The 17,123-nt window shown below is 47.5% G+C and overlaps 1 protein-coding gene across 1 annotated transcript in view; it reads right to left on the bottom strand.

Moving 5' to 3' along the window:
• Positions 1 to 17,123, bottom strand: part of Stab2 (stabilin 2) — a 140,399-nt gene that overhangs the window by 69,499 nt on the left and 53,777 nt on the right. The window contains exons 25-31 of the mRNA XM_075954612.1: positions 16,371 to 16,529; positions 10,348 to 10,443; positions 9,995 to 10,090; positions 7,834 to 7,881; positions 6,349 to 6,485; positions 5,840 to 5,954; positions 3,130 to 3,207 (exon numbers count right to left, since the gene is read on the bottom strand). Of these exons, the coding sequence (XP_075810727.1) occupies positions 3,130 to 3,207; positions 5,840 to 5,954; positions 6,349 to 6,485; positions 7,834 to 7,881; positions 9,995 to 10,090; positions 10,348 to 10,443; positions 16,371 to 16,529 (729 nt within the window). The remainder of the gene's footprint in view (positions 1 to 3,129; positions 3,208 to 5,839; positions 5,955 to 6,348; positions 6,486 to 7,833; positions 7,882 to 9,994; positions 10,091 to 10,347; positions 10,444 to 16,370; positions 16,530 to 17,123) is intronic.

Genomic DNA, 17,123 nt, shown 5'->3' with positions numbered 1-17,123 from the left:
TTGTTGTTTACCTATTTTCAGAGTATCTACTGTGAATTAAAACTTGTTATACCACTGCCAAAAAAATAAATAAAGTGTTTTTTTGGAACCCAGTCTCAGAAATTTCTTATACATGTTGTCTGAGGGCTATTTTGTATCACAAAGGCAGAACTGAGTAGTGACGGAGATCGGGGTCCTGGCAATTTAATATTTGCTATCTGGTTCTTTACACACAGATTGTTTCCAGCGCCTAGATTAGAGGAAGGCAGGAACATTTCTGAGTTTTGAAACCTTCCTCCTGTGGATTACTCCTTTCTTCCTTATTATCCTCATACTTATATTTTTATCTAATCCTTTAAAATTTGCTTTACTGAATCTCACCCTATACCTAAATAAAATGTTCCGTGTAAGCTCTCTAAATAACTCTCACCCTACAACAGCTCTGTTTGTTCCTGATAAATCTGCAAGAGATCTTTTAGATGTGGAGAAACTGGCTAAGGGGATCTTCATCCTTTCTACCGCAGACCTGACAGTTCTTTACATTGTTCCTCTATTTTCTCCTGTTCTCTTCGATGCTCTGCAGCTCCCTGCTATTTCTAGCTCATTTCCCTGGCAGTGGGACCAGTCCCTGACAGCCTACATCAACTCTATGCTCACTTCTCTGGCAGTGAGACTGCTCACTGATGCCTACATCAACTCTGTCCATTTCCTCTCAGCAACCTGCTCTGTTTCCCCTGCCTCTGTTCCTCCCTAAACTACAACCTTCCCAGAAAATCACTTGGTTTAATTCTGTCACCACATCATCTGCTTTCAGCTCTCTAATTATTTTCCAAGTCTCTTCACGAATGCAGGGCAGCAATTGCATGACCCATTGCAACCCATCAAGTTAGGACTCCCTACTATATGACTAGAGGACTCCTTCTCAATGGACCCAGAACTACCCATTCCAGCAAAAGCCCTTTTCAGCAAAAAAACAGCTATAATGTCCCTGCTGTATGTTTTTATATACTCAGTGTTAGGAATGATAGTTTCCTGCTAAAAGATTACACTTCCCAGTTTCCCTTGTGGCTAGACCAAGCAGCGCCAGGAGCAAGGGACTATAGTGTAGTAGTTTTCACATATACAGCAAACGGGCTGGATTCCATCTTATGTAGCAGCATTTTTGGCATCCACACAGATGGGTTACATGATAGACCCTTGCCACGAATAAACATGGTCCCACCTGTGCTGTGTCAGCTTGATAAGGTTATCTGAGGAGAGGGAACCTCAACTAAGAAAATAGGATCAGGTTATGTCAGGCCTGTGAGGCATTTTCTTAATTAGCGATGGATGGAGGAGGCCCATCCTATTGTGGGTAGTGCAATCATAAACTTTTCATGTTCCCGTGAGTTCTTCCTTAGCCCAGTGACTTAACTGGGAGAGTTGACATGAGGGTGATAGAGCACTCACCCTCTTAGTGTTGTAAGAAATAAAGGGGAAACCAGGTGGGAGTGATGCTTGGCACAGTGCCTGGAACCTAATGGACCTTCAGAAATTCCAATTATCACATATAGGGCAAGGTGCTTGTTCTGATGAGGGACACAGAGATGGGGCCACACGCCTCCCAGGATATAGTCACTAAAGGGTCCCAGGAAACAGGCATCACTATAGGACAATTGGTGGTTATGCCAAATAAGTGCCATACGGAAAATCCCATAGGATTTCGAAGGAAGAATGGAATCAAATCAGCATTTGCTGAGGGTCCTTTAGTAGCAAGTCTTGAAGTAGAGGGTGTTATTTAATCCCCACAAAGGAAGATGGATGAAGTTCGGAGAGACTGTGTAACTTCAACAAGGTCCTACAGCTAGTCAGGAGGTAGGCTATCTAACTTCAACAAAGTGATACAGGTAGACAGGAGGTCAAGCCCAGACTAGCACTTCAACATTTACTATGTAGACATGGGCTGTGTGGGAAGGCCACAGAAGGGTTGGGGTTACTCTCCCATGGTAAAGAGCTCAGAGTAAGAGGTGCCGTCTTAGTAAGAAAGTTGTGTTCATAAAAATAACATAAGGGAGAAGAGGTGACCGTGTGTGTTTGTGTACTCTGAGCCCAGAGCTCAGTATTTCGGCTGGATAGGCTGGTTAAAGATCTTTCTGTTTCTGCTCTCCTATGCTGGGTTTGCAGGTTCCATGAAGCTATAGCCATCTTTTTTCATGGACACTAGAGCTCTGAATTCAGCTTTTCAAGGCTGGTATGACGAACACTTTACCTACTGAGCTATCTCCCCAGCCCAATTTATATTTCTTTTTTAAAATGATTTTTTATAAAGGTATTTTAGTACTCTGGGAAGCTAAGACTAAGAAAGTACAGATGCTGAGAAGCAATGTTATAATTTCCCATATGCACCGAATCTCCTGCTTAACAGTGTTGTGTTTTAAGATTCTGGATCATGCTGAAGGATTGCAAAGACTAAAAAACTCAGAGAGTCACAAATAGCCTCTCTTTTGAACAGAAATAGTTGAGCTATGGCTTTTAAAAACTGAATATATAAGTACCAAGGGAGAGCAATTTTAACTAAGATGCAATTAATTGTTCCCTTAGCCCTCCGCCTTCTGAAAGTTTCCAGTGTACTCGCAAGTTTTCAGTGTAGTAACTGAAAATTATGGGTTAGCTTACAATCCCGTTTCCCATTTTTTTTCTTCTTGTAGTATTCTGTAAACACTATTGAATTGGGACTTAGGTGAAAGACAAAAATCTTAGGGTAGTTTTTCTGTGCTTTCCTATTTTTTTCTCAGGGCTTTCTGTACCCCTTCATTTTAGGATCCAGTAGTGCAGGGAGGAGAGTGGATAGTGGTAGCCAGTTGCTTTCCCCTCCCCTCCGTTCTTGATTTTAGGCTTGTGCCTCTTAAGATGTTTCCATATCCAAGAGAGAGTATGCATTTAAGGCCACATGCAACGGGAGCCCTGCTGCAGATGCAGGTGTCATGAGGTACAGCCGAGTCTGACTGAGTGAAGAGAGTCTTCACGAGGTTCTAACCAAGATGAAACACACTTAAGGTTCATTTGATACTAAGGCTAAGTATTTTTTTTTATTTGTCCCCAAACAGCACTATATAGTAAATCATCACAGAGGGGGAAGCAATTCTGCCTGATGGGTAGGGGTATCTTTACCTTGTTGATGACGTGTATCACTCCGTTTGTGGCTGCATTGTCACCGTCCACAATGGATGCCCCCTCAATGGTGATATTCTGTAACCGTAAGCACAGGTGGGGGGAGGTAAGTGTCCTTGGGGAATTGCATCACCTCTGGGGTGCCTGCCCCTTGAGCAGCGGTAACCTTCAGAGTTTTGGGCCATATGGACAGTGACTGTCTACCAATCAAGAGCAATTGAGCACCAACTGTTTCGGTTTCATTTTCTTTTCCCAATGGGACTTCGGTTTGCAATTCCTCCTAGATCTTAGTTAGGGAGGAGGGATGCTTGCCTAACCCTGAGCAAGCACATTTCATGAACAGAGGCCATGGACCACCTGTCACATCTTGTTTTGTTAAAAGGGGATGTTTTTATTGTGTTAGACACAGGAATGAACTTAAGAAAAATGTATATTTAATGATTATCTCCTCAGAGTCAGGGCCTTGACTGATTTATCTTGGGACCTGGATAGCCTGTGACACCCCAGGGTGGATGTTAACATTGCTAAGGAAATTGTTGGTTTGGAACACCAGTGGACTAGCCTGACTACAGTAATCACATCTGAGTATACACAAAGGCATGTTGTAAATTAACAAACAATTTACGATGCCTACCTTTTGTGTGCACTGTGGTACTTCAGTATGTTATATACACTGTGCAATGATCTAATTAGGGTATTTTGGCTCTGTCATTTGAATCATTCTTTCTTCCTGGGATGACAACATTCAGATCCCTTCTTCCAGCGATTTGATTTTCCGAGAGCACCGGAGGTTGAATAGGTTCACATATGTGCTCTTCCACTGAGCTACGTCTCCAACCCACGTTTTACTTTTCGTTTCAAAACAGGGACTCACTAAGTTGCCCAGGGCTGGCCATGACCTTACTCTATATCCAGGAAGCCTTGAACTTGTAGTCTTCCTGCCTGGGCCTCTGGAGTAGTTGGGATCACAGTTCCACGGCACCAAGCTGGGCTCACCTATTTATTTGTAGACTGTAGTGTTGTTAGGCAGATAGACACAGCTGTGCAATATTCCTCAATGTTCTTTCTCACTAGCTGCATCTTTGCACCATTATCTTTTATAAAAAAATATTTTATTTTTTTGAGACATGGTCTCACTGTGCTGGCCTGGAGCTTGTTATATAGATCTGGCTGACCTTGGACTCACAGAGAGCCACCTGCCTCTGCTTTCCTCAGGGCTGGGGTGAAAGGCATATGTCACCATGCCCAAAATATGTACCCAAAATCTTTATCTCATATATTTTATTTAAACAATTCAGAATATAATATGAATGTCATTAGAATTTCCAAAGATTTACAAAAGAAGGTTTATAAAGTATCTATGGAAGCCCTTGTTAGTTTTCTGCTATCTATATTAGCCAACGAGCCTAATGTTTAGACTCAACTCAGTGGTCTCTTTTCCTAATTCTCATAGGCTGAAAGGTAAGCTGGGAAGTTCTGAGCCTTTTCTGTCCGCAGCTGTTCCCACTTGCATGCTAGAACTCTCATTTTGATCCACTCATGGGAAGACTAACATTTGATCACTCGCAGTCACTAAGCCAGAATTCCCCCTCAGATGGGCACATGAGTCCTTAATAGACTCCAGGAATGCCAGAAAACCGGTTTCTCTGGAGTCTCACTCTTCCATGGCCACTGCCCAGGCTCCAGCATCAAGATGCACGTGTGTGCAGAGTAGGTACCTATTACAGGCTTGCAGTTCGGCTAACTCACATGACATCCCGTTACTGGCGATGATTCTGTTAGGAGCTGTGGGTTACCAGTGTTACTTAACTCTGCACCAAAGCTGTGGCACTCACTGCCCTTTTCCCTCTCTAGGACATGTCAGGAGGAGCTCCATGGTCTGCATTTTGGATCACTGCTTCTGAAAGTCTTTGTCTTTTTTCTTAAATTTTTTTTCGTACAATATATTCTTTATCATGTTTTCCCTTCCCTTCAAGTCCTCCCAGATTCTCCCCACTTCCTTCCCTGACTTTATGTTCTTTCTCTTTTACCCCCCCCCACAAAACACAAAAATGAAAATTAAAACAAACGACAATAAGACAAAAGATGCCAAACAAAATGAAAAGCACCCCCTGAAAAGAAACATGAGGTTCATTTTGAGTTGGTGTGCCCTGGAGTATGGTTGATATACCCAGTGGCACTCTATTGGATAAACTGATTTCCCTTTAGTGATGGCTAATAGTGATTGTCGACTTGGTGGGATCCAGAATCACCGTGGAACAAGCCCCAGGGAATGTCTACAAGGGACTTTAAAAACTAGGTTAACTGAGGCAGGACGGCCTACTTTACATATCAGAAACATTAGTGTATGAGCTGGAGTCTGGACTGCATAAACAATAGAAAGCTAGCCACTCTCCCTATTAATTTCTCCTGACTGTAGGCTGTGTGATCATCTGCCTTCAGCTCTTGCCATCATGACTTCCCCTCAAACTGTGAGCTGAACAAGCCTTAAGTTGCTTTTTCTCAAACGCTTGATCACAGTGACGAGAACATTAATGAATAGACTGCTGTAGCCCAGTTGTTTTTGTTTTTTAAGTGTGTACATGTGTGATCATTGTTGCAACTGGGTGATGCTCACACAAGCTCCTGTAAATTCCCATCACAAACATTGAGAGAGGATAGCATGAGTAAAGGTACCACGCTCCAGACAGCCAGTTGACATTGCTCTTACCCCATCCGCCTTGTCCAGGCGAAGGAAGCTTCCTTGCAAGGATGTTGCTAGCATGTCGGAGGAGGACAGGTTCTGCAGATCAGCCCCTCCATATGTGCCTCTTACTGTGTGATATCTACAGCATCAGATCATAAGGGTCACAGTCAATATCCATGCACCAGCTAGTGTCACTGACCAGGAGAACAAGTCCTGGGGCAGACTAGCACCCTCAGACTTCCCCTTCTCCCCTGCAGTGGTCAGTCTCAGCTGGAATTAGTCATCACCACTCTGTGCCTTGCTGTTACATCTATCAAATGGGAATAAATTGTAGCACCTATCTCAGAGGTGATGGCAGGGCTAACCAAATGGTATGCAAACCCCAGGGCTTGGTTTAGAGTCAGCTGTTAACAGGTAAAGTCCCCTGACCCAGGGGAGGGTGGCTAGGGACGTCCTAGGACAGCAAGCATCACGTAGTTTCTCTGCACGGATGCCAGTCATACAACATGGGAAACAAGGTAAATGACACCCACTTTATCAGGGCTGGAATATTGTTCCGTGACAACCAGAAGGTTCTCTCATTCTTGTCCATGTCCTCAATGGCTTGCCGGGAAGGCGCGAGGACTGTGAGATTCGGGGTGGCAGACAGCATGGATTGCAGGGAAGCATCCTGAGTCACAGGAGGAAAGAAAGTGGTCCGAACAGTGTTAGAGACTAGCTAGGCTGGCTTACGCCGCCGTCAGAGATGATGGCTTTCCATGTGATGTAATTCTAGAGGGAGAGAGTGCTGGGAAGATACTAGGCTTTCCCTCCCCAAGCCCACCCAGCCATTGACTGATGACTTACATTCTTTTCTGAGATTTTTTTTTTAATGTGTGGATTTTCATAATGATACAGACTTTCCTGATTGGGTCATACTTTGTCATCGTAAGTCTGAATGAAAAGCCAGTTAAATAGCCTTGATGTGTATGTATGTGCGTTGTGTGTATGCGTGCATGCACACAAAGAACTACCTGAGTTCTTTGATGTTTTTAGAGTGAGTGTTTGAGGAGAGTAGGCAGAACGAGGGCCTGGGTCAGACTTAACTGCGTCTTGTTCATGCCCAGAAGGTCTACTGCTATGTTCAACCATTGTATGAAAAAAAAAAATCAACCAAAAATGAAAACCAACTCCAAACACTAAAAATCTTGGTTTAGAGAACTTGCTGATTTTCTGCTGGATACTCATGCTGGAACTGATGTGAAGCATCCAACACTACAGCGTTAAAGCAGGTTGGGGGAAGTGTGTCCTGTCTGACCCGCTCCTGGGCTGGCATCGCGTGTGGGGCGACACCGTTGTGCATGTGTGGTTGGAGTGAAGCTAACCTGCTCGGAGAGGAACCAGTCCTTTGATTGCCTGCAGGAGGAGGTGTACAGAGAACCTCCACTGTAGAAACAAGTGGTCCCTGGAATGTTCTGGAATGGACGGAGAGCTGTTCTCTGAGGAAGCACTGGCTAAGCAAGACCTATTTTGGTACAAACTTATTTAAAGAGACAAACAATCTGTTAGGATGTCTGACTAGGTCAGATGCTGGAGCGGGGTGAGCCTGGACTCTGTACAAAACTCTAGTGGGGTGAAGAGTAAGCTCTCCCAGCATGTTGAGCAGAGAGCCAAGCATATACAAAGATGTCAGCTGTAGGTCTAAACCTTGGTGCACTAGGGCATGAATCGTGTTATGCTTTCAAAGAGAGAACTACGGTGGATAGTACCATCCTTATGTATTTGAACTGCGTGTAACTCCCTGTCCCAGCTTAACCCGGGCCATCACTTCCCAGCTTGGCTATACATGTTAGCACCAGTGTCCAGGCCAAGCCCCTGACTTATCAGATCAGAGTCTCCCGGGATGTGGTGCCCCATGATTCTAAAGTGCAGGCAAGGTGGGGTGCTGCTTTTCAGCACCCCCATTTCCTATGGCACAAACTCCAGTCCTCTAAAATGATTTATGTTGCTGATGTGAAGGTGCAAATGCAGGGACTCACGTTTATCCACTGGTAAAACACAGCTGCTTCAGAGAGACGTGACAGTTCCTTATCCATTTGTTGAAGGGAGGGCAGAAGAGGGGGAGAGAACACAGAAGCATCATCTCAGGGGGGTTCTGGACAGCCTGACCCCACCCTCGTGAGCTGTGCTCTCTGTAGAACCAGGCTTCCCAGTCTGCTGTGAGAGCAAGAGCTGCAAATGGCCTTCACACTCAGGGGCCTGACTGTCCTCCAGTGGATACGACGGAGCAATGTCGCTATCTACAAAGTTCACACTTGAAAACCACATAACAAAGAGTAAAGACAAAGAAAAAAATGCAAAACAGATCTGATAATGTTTTCTATAAATTTTATAAATTTTGGATTCTAGCTATCTTGGGGTGCATAGGCCTGTGGACTACAGTTTGGACATTGCCTGTTAGACTGAGGTAAGTCTAGCTTTTCCAATGTAAGCTCTTTCACATCAGAACTTAGCTGGTAAGAAACAGCAACCTAGACCCCAAGGAGATCCCCTGAGCTCAGGAAACAGCGCCCACTCAGAGCCAGTGAGGAGCTGAAGACTGGGGCATGGGGTTACTGTCCCCGGGCTCGCACTGTGACTTCACCATGGCCTGCAGACAGCTGCTTTGGAGGGATCTGAGCCATGCCTGGGTGAAGATGGCGCAGGGGCAGGCAGGAACAGCAGAGACTTTGAACTTTAGTTTGTTAGGAAGGTTAGGGACTTGGTGGGGATTTGGAACTGCTGGAGGGTTTGGGGACATGGACAGCAGATGAGGGAGTCCAAACTCCAGGTGTGGCTTAGGGGCAGCTTCTTGATGAATGAATGCCTATGAGGGGAAAAGGGTGGGACCTTCCTGAACATTGCAGGGGTGGGTGTGTGGAGGGAGAGGTGCCATAGGAACCTGGGGACTATCTCTGGAGTGGCCTTTTGTTTGGGAGGCTACAGGTCCTAGGGGATTTCTGGAAGGAAGGTTTCAGAGAAGAGGAACCAGAACCCGACTGCGTGAGAAGAACAACGGTGAGGAAAAAATGTTAACAAACCAGGACAAACTGCTAACGGAGGGGCCTACTGACATGACCACCAGGTCTCCCAGCATCCCTCAGTCCCCAGCTATTACAGGGTCATTCTGGCTGTCATACCCTGACCCACTCTGAACTCACCAGCCCAGAGGTTGGGTTGCCCTTACCCCAGAGGCTCTTCCCTATGGAATGGGCCATTTTGGCCACGTGGTCCTTTCAGACCTTCTACCTCTAGGCCCAGGCCACCCCTCTTGGTCGGTGGCTCGGCTCACACTGTCCTCTCCTCACATGGCTTGGCTCAGTCTGGGCTCTCCCAGGTGTCTGCCTCTGGCTCTGTTTTTCCTTTTATCTATAACACACCATACCTTTTTATTTCTTTTTCATTTATCTGGTGTCGAAACCCAGGATTTTGATAACTGACAGAAATCAATTCCTCCCCACTTGATATCTATAGTGTAGTGTGGGGTGGGGAGGATGGAGAGCTAGTGATTGTTCAGTGTGACCCATACTGCATGGCTAGAACATGCTATACTGTTGATTAAATGTTGGGCCTGGAACTTAGACAGATACCAACATTTCAGGCAAGTAAGCGTGCTTTGCCTTAGTTTATGGACCTGAGAAATGGGCATCATAAATGGCATTAATCCTAGATAGCAGTTATGAGGTTTAAATGAGAAGCTGCTGCATAAAGGACCCAGTAAGACACCTGGTACACAGAGGGCACTTGCGTGTGCACATGCTCACGTGCATTCACACACACACACACACACACACACACACACACACACACACACACACACACACTCTCCACCTCATTCAGGGTGGATAAACCCAGGGTGTTCATAAGACCCAATGGAGAGCAGCCCAGTAGAGGTAGGCCAGCTGCTCACTTGGGAAGTTTGTGAGACAGATTGGCAAACAAAAGTCTCTGTGTGCCAAAAGTGCCAAATATAAGCGGCTGCAGCCTGTGAAAACAAGTGACCCCCCCCCCCCCCCCGAACGTGTGAGGTGTCTGCAAAAACCAGGCGCCCTGGTGTAGAACCTCCCGGACAAAGGGTCCATAGAGGAAACAAGTCTCAGGCTATCTTCGCCGAGACGTTCATTTTCTGGCCGTGTGCCCCCTCTGACTTTAGGGACTTACCATGAGCACGTTCCCATAGCACAGGAGGCCATTTCCCTCATAGCCCTCTTGACAAACGCAGCTCCACACGCCAGAGGCATCGGCTTGACAGGTGGCCTGAGAGAAACCAAGATGGACATCACGACTTGCTTTGATCACTCCCCGCTCCTCACTCGATGCCTCACCACACACAGCCCAGAGGCCATACAGCCAGGTGACCACTCACTGAAACCTCTGAAACCAGGAGCCAAACCTCCTTCAAGTTGATTGCTCAGGGGTCTTGTGCTCGCCACAAGAAGTGGCCACACAACCCGATTTTTGTTCTTAAGAGTGTTCTGTGTTTTTAGAACTGAAGGAAACATCACGTAACTCACCAGGGGGTGACATTTCTCTGCCTGTTCCAAGCATGAAATGACTGGCTCACAGTCGATCCCATTTCCTCGGAATCCTTTCTTGCACTCACATTCATTCTGTAATTCCAGGAACACAGAAGGGATTACTGAAGCAAGCGCTCTCAAGCCTTGCGCCCCGCTACACCGAAAAGCAGACCGTGGAAACCACAGCCATTCAACCCTCCTAAAGAACAGAGACTAGATTCCAGACTGCTAGTCACTGTACATAGCCAGCTGCCTTTGATTACTACATTATTGGTTACCATCAGCATTGCGATGCCCAATCACAGTCCTTTTTACTTTCTCTTAAAAAATTGACTTCACAAAGTCCTATAAAGAGAGCTGAGACTCAATGGCTTTCGCAATAGAAAAGCCGACTCTGTTCCTAGAGAGAAAGGTTAAGCAAGCTGTGGCTTATCAGCTTGGTGGGGATCCATGGACACGGCTATTGCCAGCTTGATGACACTCTGCTTAATTCAAATAATGCCTCCCTGTCGAGTAGATGGATTCAGGGCATCACTTCTGCATGGACAACCCACAGCACATAGCCCAGTGGCTGATGCAGCTTCATGTATCTAGTCAATGCCTCTCCTTCTTCAGGGCTTAGTCCCCTGCTACAGGAGGCAGGGTGCAGCCTCTATTCCAGCCCTCACTTGCCCCGTGGGGAGTAAGGTATAGCGGTGACAGTGACATAGTAACAGGAGAACATTTTCAGGTCCATGGCAGACAATGGACGGATGATGCTGTAGTTGATCACTACAGTGTAAAGGAAACAAACTAACAACCCGAGCAAAGAAAAGGCCAGAAGGAAAACCAGCACATTGGCTCCTAATGAATTTCCCACCTTGTCTCCCCAGCTGTTTCCCATGAAAATGCAATATCCTGACATTTCAAACACGATTTTAAAAGAATTTCTCCAATTGAGTTAAACAGCATAGCTGTTTCGTTTAAATGTTAAAACAGCTGTTTTGGGGTTATCGTGGAACCAACAACAAACCCAGAGAAAGACAGAAGTGCATTAAAAGATGAACGAGAAGGGCCTGATCTTAACAAACTGAAAAAGAAGGGACACTGGTCTTGTGGAGTCACTGGCTGCTAAGGTGCGTCTGGGACTAGACTACTGTTCAGAGGGGGTGGGCGGGCTTAGAATGGCCTCTGAGGATGCTCTTTTAGAAGTGGGACCCTGCTGGGCCTTGAGGGAGGACACGCAAGCAGGGGAAAGCATTCAGACTGAGGGAAGCTGTCAAGAAAGACGAAGAGATGTGAGCAAGATTGACGACTGGAGAAGGGCTGTTTAGGGTGGGGTTTGGGAGCACACATACACCCCAGTGGGAGCTGACGCAAGATCTTTCAGCTGGAGGAAGAAGTGAACAAAACTTCCATTGTATGAATTTCGTTTTCAACAGGGGCACCTGCTCTGTGAGCTTTATAAGGCAAGTGTGTATATTATATGTGTGTGGACAGTATTTTATATCCACATGAAAGCCAAGGCACACCCTGCATATGGTCGACCACAAGATCATCAACTAGAGGCTTAATTCCCTCCACAGCACAGCACCTCCGTGTCCCCAGCCCTAATACTCCTTCATGCCTTTCATCCAGACATGGCTTGTCTCTTTAAAGCAACATTCATAGAAATTAAAGTCAGTATCCATTCAGTGTGTCTAAAACCTTCCAAAGCAACTGCAACCAAGTGAAGGCCCTCTTAGGCGGGACTTATTTGATTTCCCAAAGATGTCATAGAGGCCCTCTCTTTCTTCCGTCTCCCCTCAGGACGTTTCACATTTGTTTGTAGGAAGAGGGTATAGATGCTGGAGTCTTTTCTTCAACCTCGAACTCATCTGTTAAGGGCCTGCAGCCCCCAGAACATAATCTTGTTTAGAAATAGGGTAGTTGTTGTGCATGTGATTTAAGATGAGTTCCTGTTGGAGTAGCCAGGACCCTGACTCTAATCTGACTCTAGCATCCACGTGAAAAGATGAACGCAGGAGACATGTGCACACAGAGAGCACGCCGTGGGAATGTCAAGCTGGAGGTCAGTTAACGCGTCTCTACCAAAAAGGGCCAGCAGATCCCCCAAGGCTAGGGGAGGAGCAGGGGACAGGCTCCCCCAGAGTCCTTGAGAGGGAGGCACCAGCTGACTTTGATCTCAGGCCTCCAGATTATGAGACAATATGTTTGTTGTTCTCCGAGGCCCAGTTTGTGACACTTTTGCTATGGCAAGGCCTGGAAAATGAATACAGACACCAAGGCATTTCTCTCTGCCCTTCTCAAAGGCAGCCTGGTGACACAAATGAACCAAAGTGCAGTCCTTTGCTGAGTGCTTGGTGAGGTGTGAGTCTGCAGCGGGCTCCGCCACGATTATCCTCCCGAGGGCTCATTTGAGAGCTCCTTCTCTCTAGACCCCTGCGCAGGCTCTGCTGTCAGAGAAATCAGAAGGGTAAATGGGACAGCGGCCACCGGCCACCCTGGTGCGACAGGCGACCATGTGCTCCCTCGGCGTGGGCTTTAAAGCGCTACGTCACTATGTCACTCATGTGGGTCTGCCACCTTACATGAGATCTTTTGCCTAGTGTGACTTGTGGGCCTTGGCCCTGGTGCTTGATCGTCTCCCGCAACCAACTCAGTTCACAAGGAGAGTCAGACGAGGGAGAGACCGTGCAAATGCTTACATAAGCATCTGTTTTATTTTGTTTGCCGGCATCTGCTCTCTCTTTCTAGAAAATAGCTTCGGGGACACCACTATTCTCTCTTCTGGTTTATATAAGAGAACATGGTTTCCCCCTCAGCCCAGGTCCCCAGCAGAGAGCGTAAGATTGAGTTTGTCCCTGCCCGCACAGACCCTGCCATGGGGCCCGATTTCTGCCTGGGCTGACAGGAATGAGGAGGCCATGAGAGTGATCATTTTGAGCCAACAAGAGAAAAGGGATCCTGGGTTTAGGTAGAAATGATCACGAGATGTACGCTGTTGTGCCTAAGAGAGCAGGGGCAAGGCTGGAGCTGCCGCAGAACATCTGACCCATCGTGTGGCCCTGTGAGCCCTGCACCGTACCACGCCTGCATCTGCACGCGGTCGTTACAGCTGTGCGAGCCACAGAACTCCCCTCTCCTTCATCTTCTTAAGGTTTTGTGGTAAAGCATGCCTGATAAAACTCACCACTTCACACTCCAATGGTGTCAGCCACACTCACACCGCTGTCCTTCCTCCATCTCTGACGCGGCTCTAGAACTTTCCTCATCTCCAGAACTGAAACCCCCTGCTCATGACCTACCCCATCCCCCACACCAGGCCCTGGCAGCTGCAGCTGCGTTTCCACCCTCTGCCTTTATAAATCCGACTCTTCTTGAGATCCCATAGGAAAGGAGCCACGGTCCCCCAGGCTGCTACTGACCAAGGTCTCCAAGTTCATCTAGGCTGTGGCATGGGCCAGAGATCCCTTCCTAAGACTGAGGTTTCGTTACTTGTTGCTTCAAGTTTTGATCAGTGTGAACCATGCTCTGAGCATCGTGGTTATACAAGTATCCCTCGGAGGCCCTGCTTTTAATTCTTTTGGGGCAGTTGAATTATTGTTTCCTATGGCCATCCCATCTTTAATTTTCTGGAGAGTTGCTATTCTATTTTCCATGGCCACGCCATTTTTTAATTCTCACCAGGAATGCACAGGGAACTGGATTTTCTGTTGCAACCAGACTGCCCAGTGATCCAAATATGTCCTTCTACTTTCCCCAGCCCTAGTTGTCACTGCCTAAGAAACACCCATTGTGGTCTGTGGTGTTTTGAATGAGAATGGTCCCCATAGGCTCAGATATCTGGATGCTTGGTCCTTAGTTGATGGAACTGTTTTGGGAAGGATTAGGAGGTGTGGCCTTATTGGAGGAGATGTGACTTTGATGGAAGAGGTGTGACTTTGTTGGAAGAGGTATGTCACTGGGGGAGGGATTTGAGGTTTAAAGAACCCATGTCAGGCCCAGGCTCTCTCTGCTTCCAACTTGTAGATAAGATGTAAGCTCTCAGTGACTGCTCCAGTGTCATGCTTGCTGGCCTGTTGCCATGTTCTCCACCATGATAGTCATGGACTAACCCTCTGAAACTGTAAACAACCCCCCAATTAATTGTTTTCTTTTCTAAGTTGCCTTAGTTATGGTGTCTCTTCATAGCAACAGCACAGTGCCTAAGACATGGTCTAAGTCACTGAGATATTAGCATAATGAGCCTTCAGCACTACGGACACACTGACCTGAAGGGACCTAGAAGGTTCCCTGGGCTGGGTAGTGGCCTGCATGCTGCTGGCTGCACAGTCCCGTTTCCTCTTACCCTTTCTCCTGGTCACCTCACTACCCTTTAGCCACCTCTGAGGGGATCTCACTAGAAAGACCTCCAAGAAGACCTCTTTGTTTGGTGGTGATGAGATTCCAAGGAGCCCCAGCACTTCCATCTGTTTAGGGGCCAGCCACCCACTCATCACTCCGTAAGTGTTAGCTCTGAACAGCTTCCACAGGGGAGACACTCGGTCACTATTCCTGGAGCCAGGAGGGAGGAGGAGAAAGAGCAGCATCTGGGGCTCCTAGAGACCTCCTTCCCCGGCACCTCCTTTCCCGGCACCTCCTTCCCTGGCACCTCCTTCCCCGGCACCTCCTTCCCTGGCACCTCCTTTCCCGGCACCTCCTTCCCCGGCACCTCCTTTCCCGGCACCTCCTTCCCCGGCACCTCCTTTCCCGGCACCTCCTTCCCTGGCACCTCCTTCCCCGGCACCTCCTTCCCCGGCACCTCCTTCCCTGGCACCTCCTTCCCCGGCACCTCCTTTCCCGGCACCTCCTTCCCCGGCACCTCCTTCCCCGGCACCTCCTTCCCCGGCACCTCCTTTTCTGGCACCTTGACTAGGCCAGAACGTCACTGGTTGGGTGAATTCTGTCTGAGAGCAAACGAGGGGCATGATCTGGCTTCAAGATCTCACCAAGCACCATTCAAGGACCGTGATGCCTCAGTTCCTAACACATGTAAGAGAATGTGTCCTCTAAGGCAGAAGGATCATGAGGGAAGGGCTTGGAGTCATCACAGGAAGCAAGGTTAGGCCTTGCACAATGTCCAACCTCATGGGAAAACACACATTTCTCAATGAAACAACCTGAAGGTTTTAACAAAGTCCAGGAAAGTCTCACAAATGTGAGAGACTGTGTCATCACTCAAAGGTGTGTGTGTGTGTGCGCGCGCGTGCATGTGTGTGTGTGTGTAAGTATGGGGGGAAAGTGTGTGTGTGTAAGTATGGGGGGAAAGTGTGTGTGTGTATGTATATGGTGGAGACTTTGTATGCATGTGTGTGTGTGTGTGTGTGTGTGTGCGTGTGCGCGCGCGTACAAGAGAGAGAGAGAGACAGAGACAGAGAGAGGGAGAGAGCGCGCATATATCCTGTATATCCTGGTTCTTCCTTCTGGGCCTTGAGTTCCCTTGACCTTATGGAGCCTAAACTTGTTTTTGGGGGAAGGAGGGCACACAGAACGGATGGGAAGTGGGCACCTGCCATCTCCTTTCCTACAATCTTAATTTCGTCAGTATCTTTCCCCCGTAACTCCCTAATTAATTCCCAGGCAGTAGCCTCTGCCTCCTTTCATGAAATGAAGCCACCTAAAATTGGTAACAAGCTCTAGCGTGTTCTAGATACACGCATGTGGTCCCTGGGGGTTGACTGAGACATCTCTGCATTCTGACTCACATATATGTATTCTGACTCACATATATGTACTCTGGCTCACAGCGAGCTTGATTTGCTGTGCCGCAGAGCAAAGTCACTAACCTCTCAGTGTCTCGGCTCCTCTGCTGTACGACATCACTATGACGCCGATGTCACAGACCCATCGTGATAAAGCTCCCATTCTCCCGACCACAAATGGGGGCAAAAGTCATAGGAACGTCAGAGCAAAGATCCTCTACGGTTGTGACAAAAAAAGAAAAAAAGCCACAACAGGAATTCTGCTTCCCCTTTTTCTTTCTCTCTTAAGTTACCTACCTGTCCGGGGCCTATGTATAAACAGGTGGCATTGTCATGGCAGCCACCTGTGCCAGGCAGCAGGCAGTTGTTGATCGCCACACAGTCTCTTCCGTCCCCTGTCCAGCCCGGCTGGCACACACAGACATGTGCCCCTGTGCCAGTTCGGATACATTCCGCCTGCAGGAAGAACAAAGGCAAGACCTTTGAAACTGTAGTCCCCCTTCACGGGGCCCATTGCCGGAAAGGATCTGGAAGAATGTTCTAGAGGTGTGCAATGGAAATGACGGTGATGCTTATGCACACAAATGTAATAAACCAGCTGGGTGATCTCGAGGAGAAGGTGCCTGGCCCTGGTCTGCTAAGGGCTAACCACTCACTGCCCTGTGTTACTGATTCAGCGAGAGACGGCTTTTATTGATCTACAGAAGCAAAGAATACTCCAGAGCAGCGGTTTTCAGCCTTTCTAATGCTGGGACCCGTTAACAGTGCCCCATGTCATGGTGACTCCCAACCATAAGATTGTTTTCCTTGCTTCTTCATAACCGCAAGTTTGCCACCGCTATGACTTGCAATGTAAATATCTGATATGTCACCCTGTGAAAGGGTCATTTGACCCCATGGGTTGAGAATCGTTGCTCTGGAGAATGACACTGTGATTATCTGTATTTTACAGATGGGGAAACAGGTCACCAGCGTCACCCAGTTACAGAGAGAAGCACGAATCTAGGGCTCCATGATACTAGGGTCCAAGATCCTCTGAGTGATACTACA

The sequence above is a fragment of the Microtus pennsylvanicus genome, chromosome 20 (assembly GCF_037038515.1).
Source record: "Microtus pennsylvanicus isolate mMicPen1 chromosome 20, mMicPen1.hap1, whole genome shotgun sequence".
NCBI classification, from domain to species: Eukaryota; Metazoa; Chordata; class Mammalia; order Rodentia; family Cricetidae; genus Microtus; species Microtus pennsylvanicus.
Note: the sequence above shows the minus strand (reverse complement) of the source record. Positions and strands in the feature narration are given on the sequence as shown.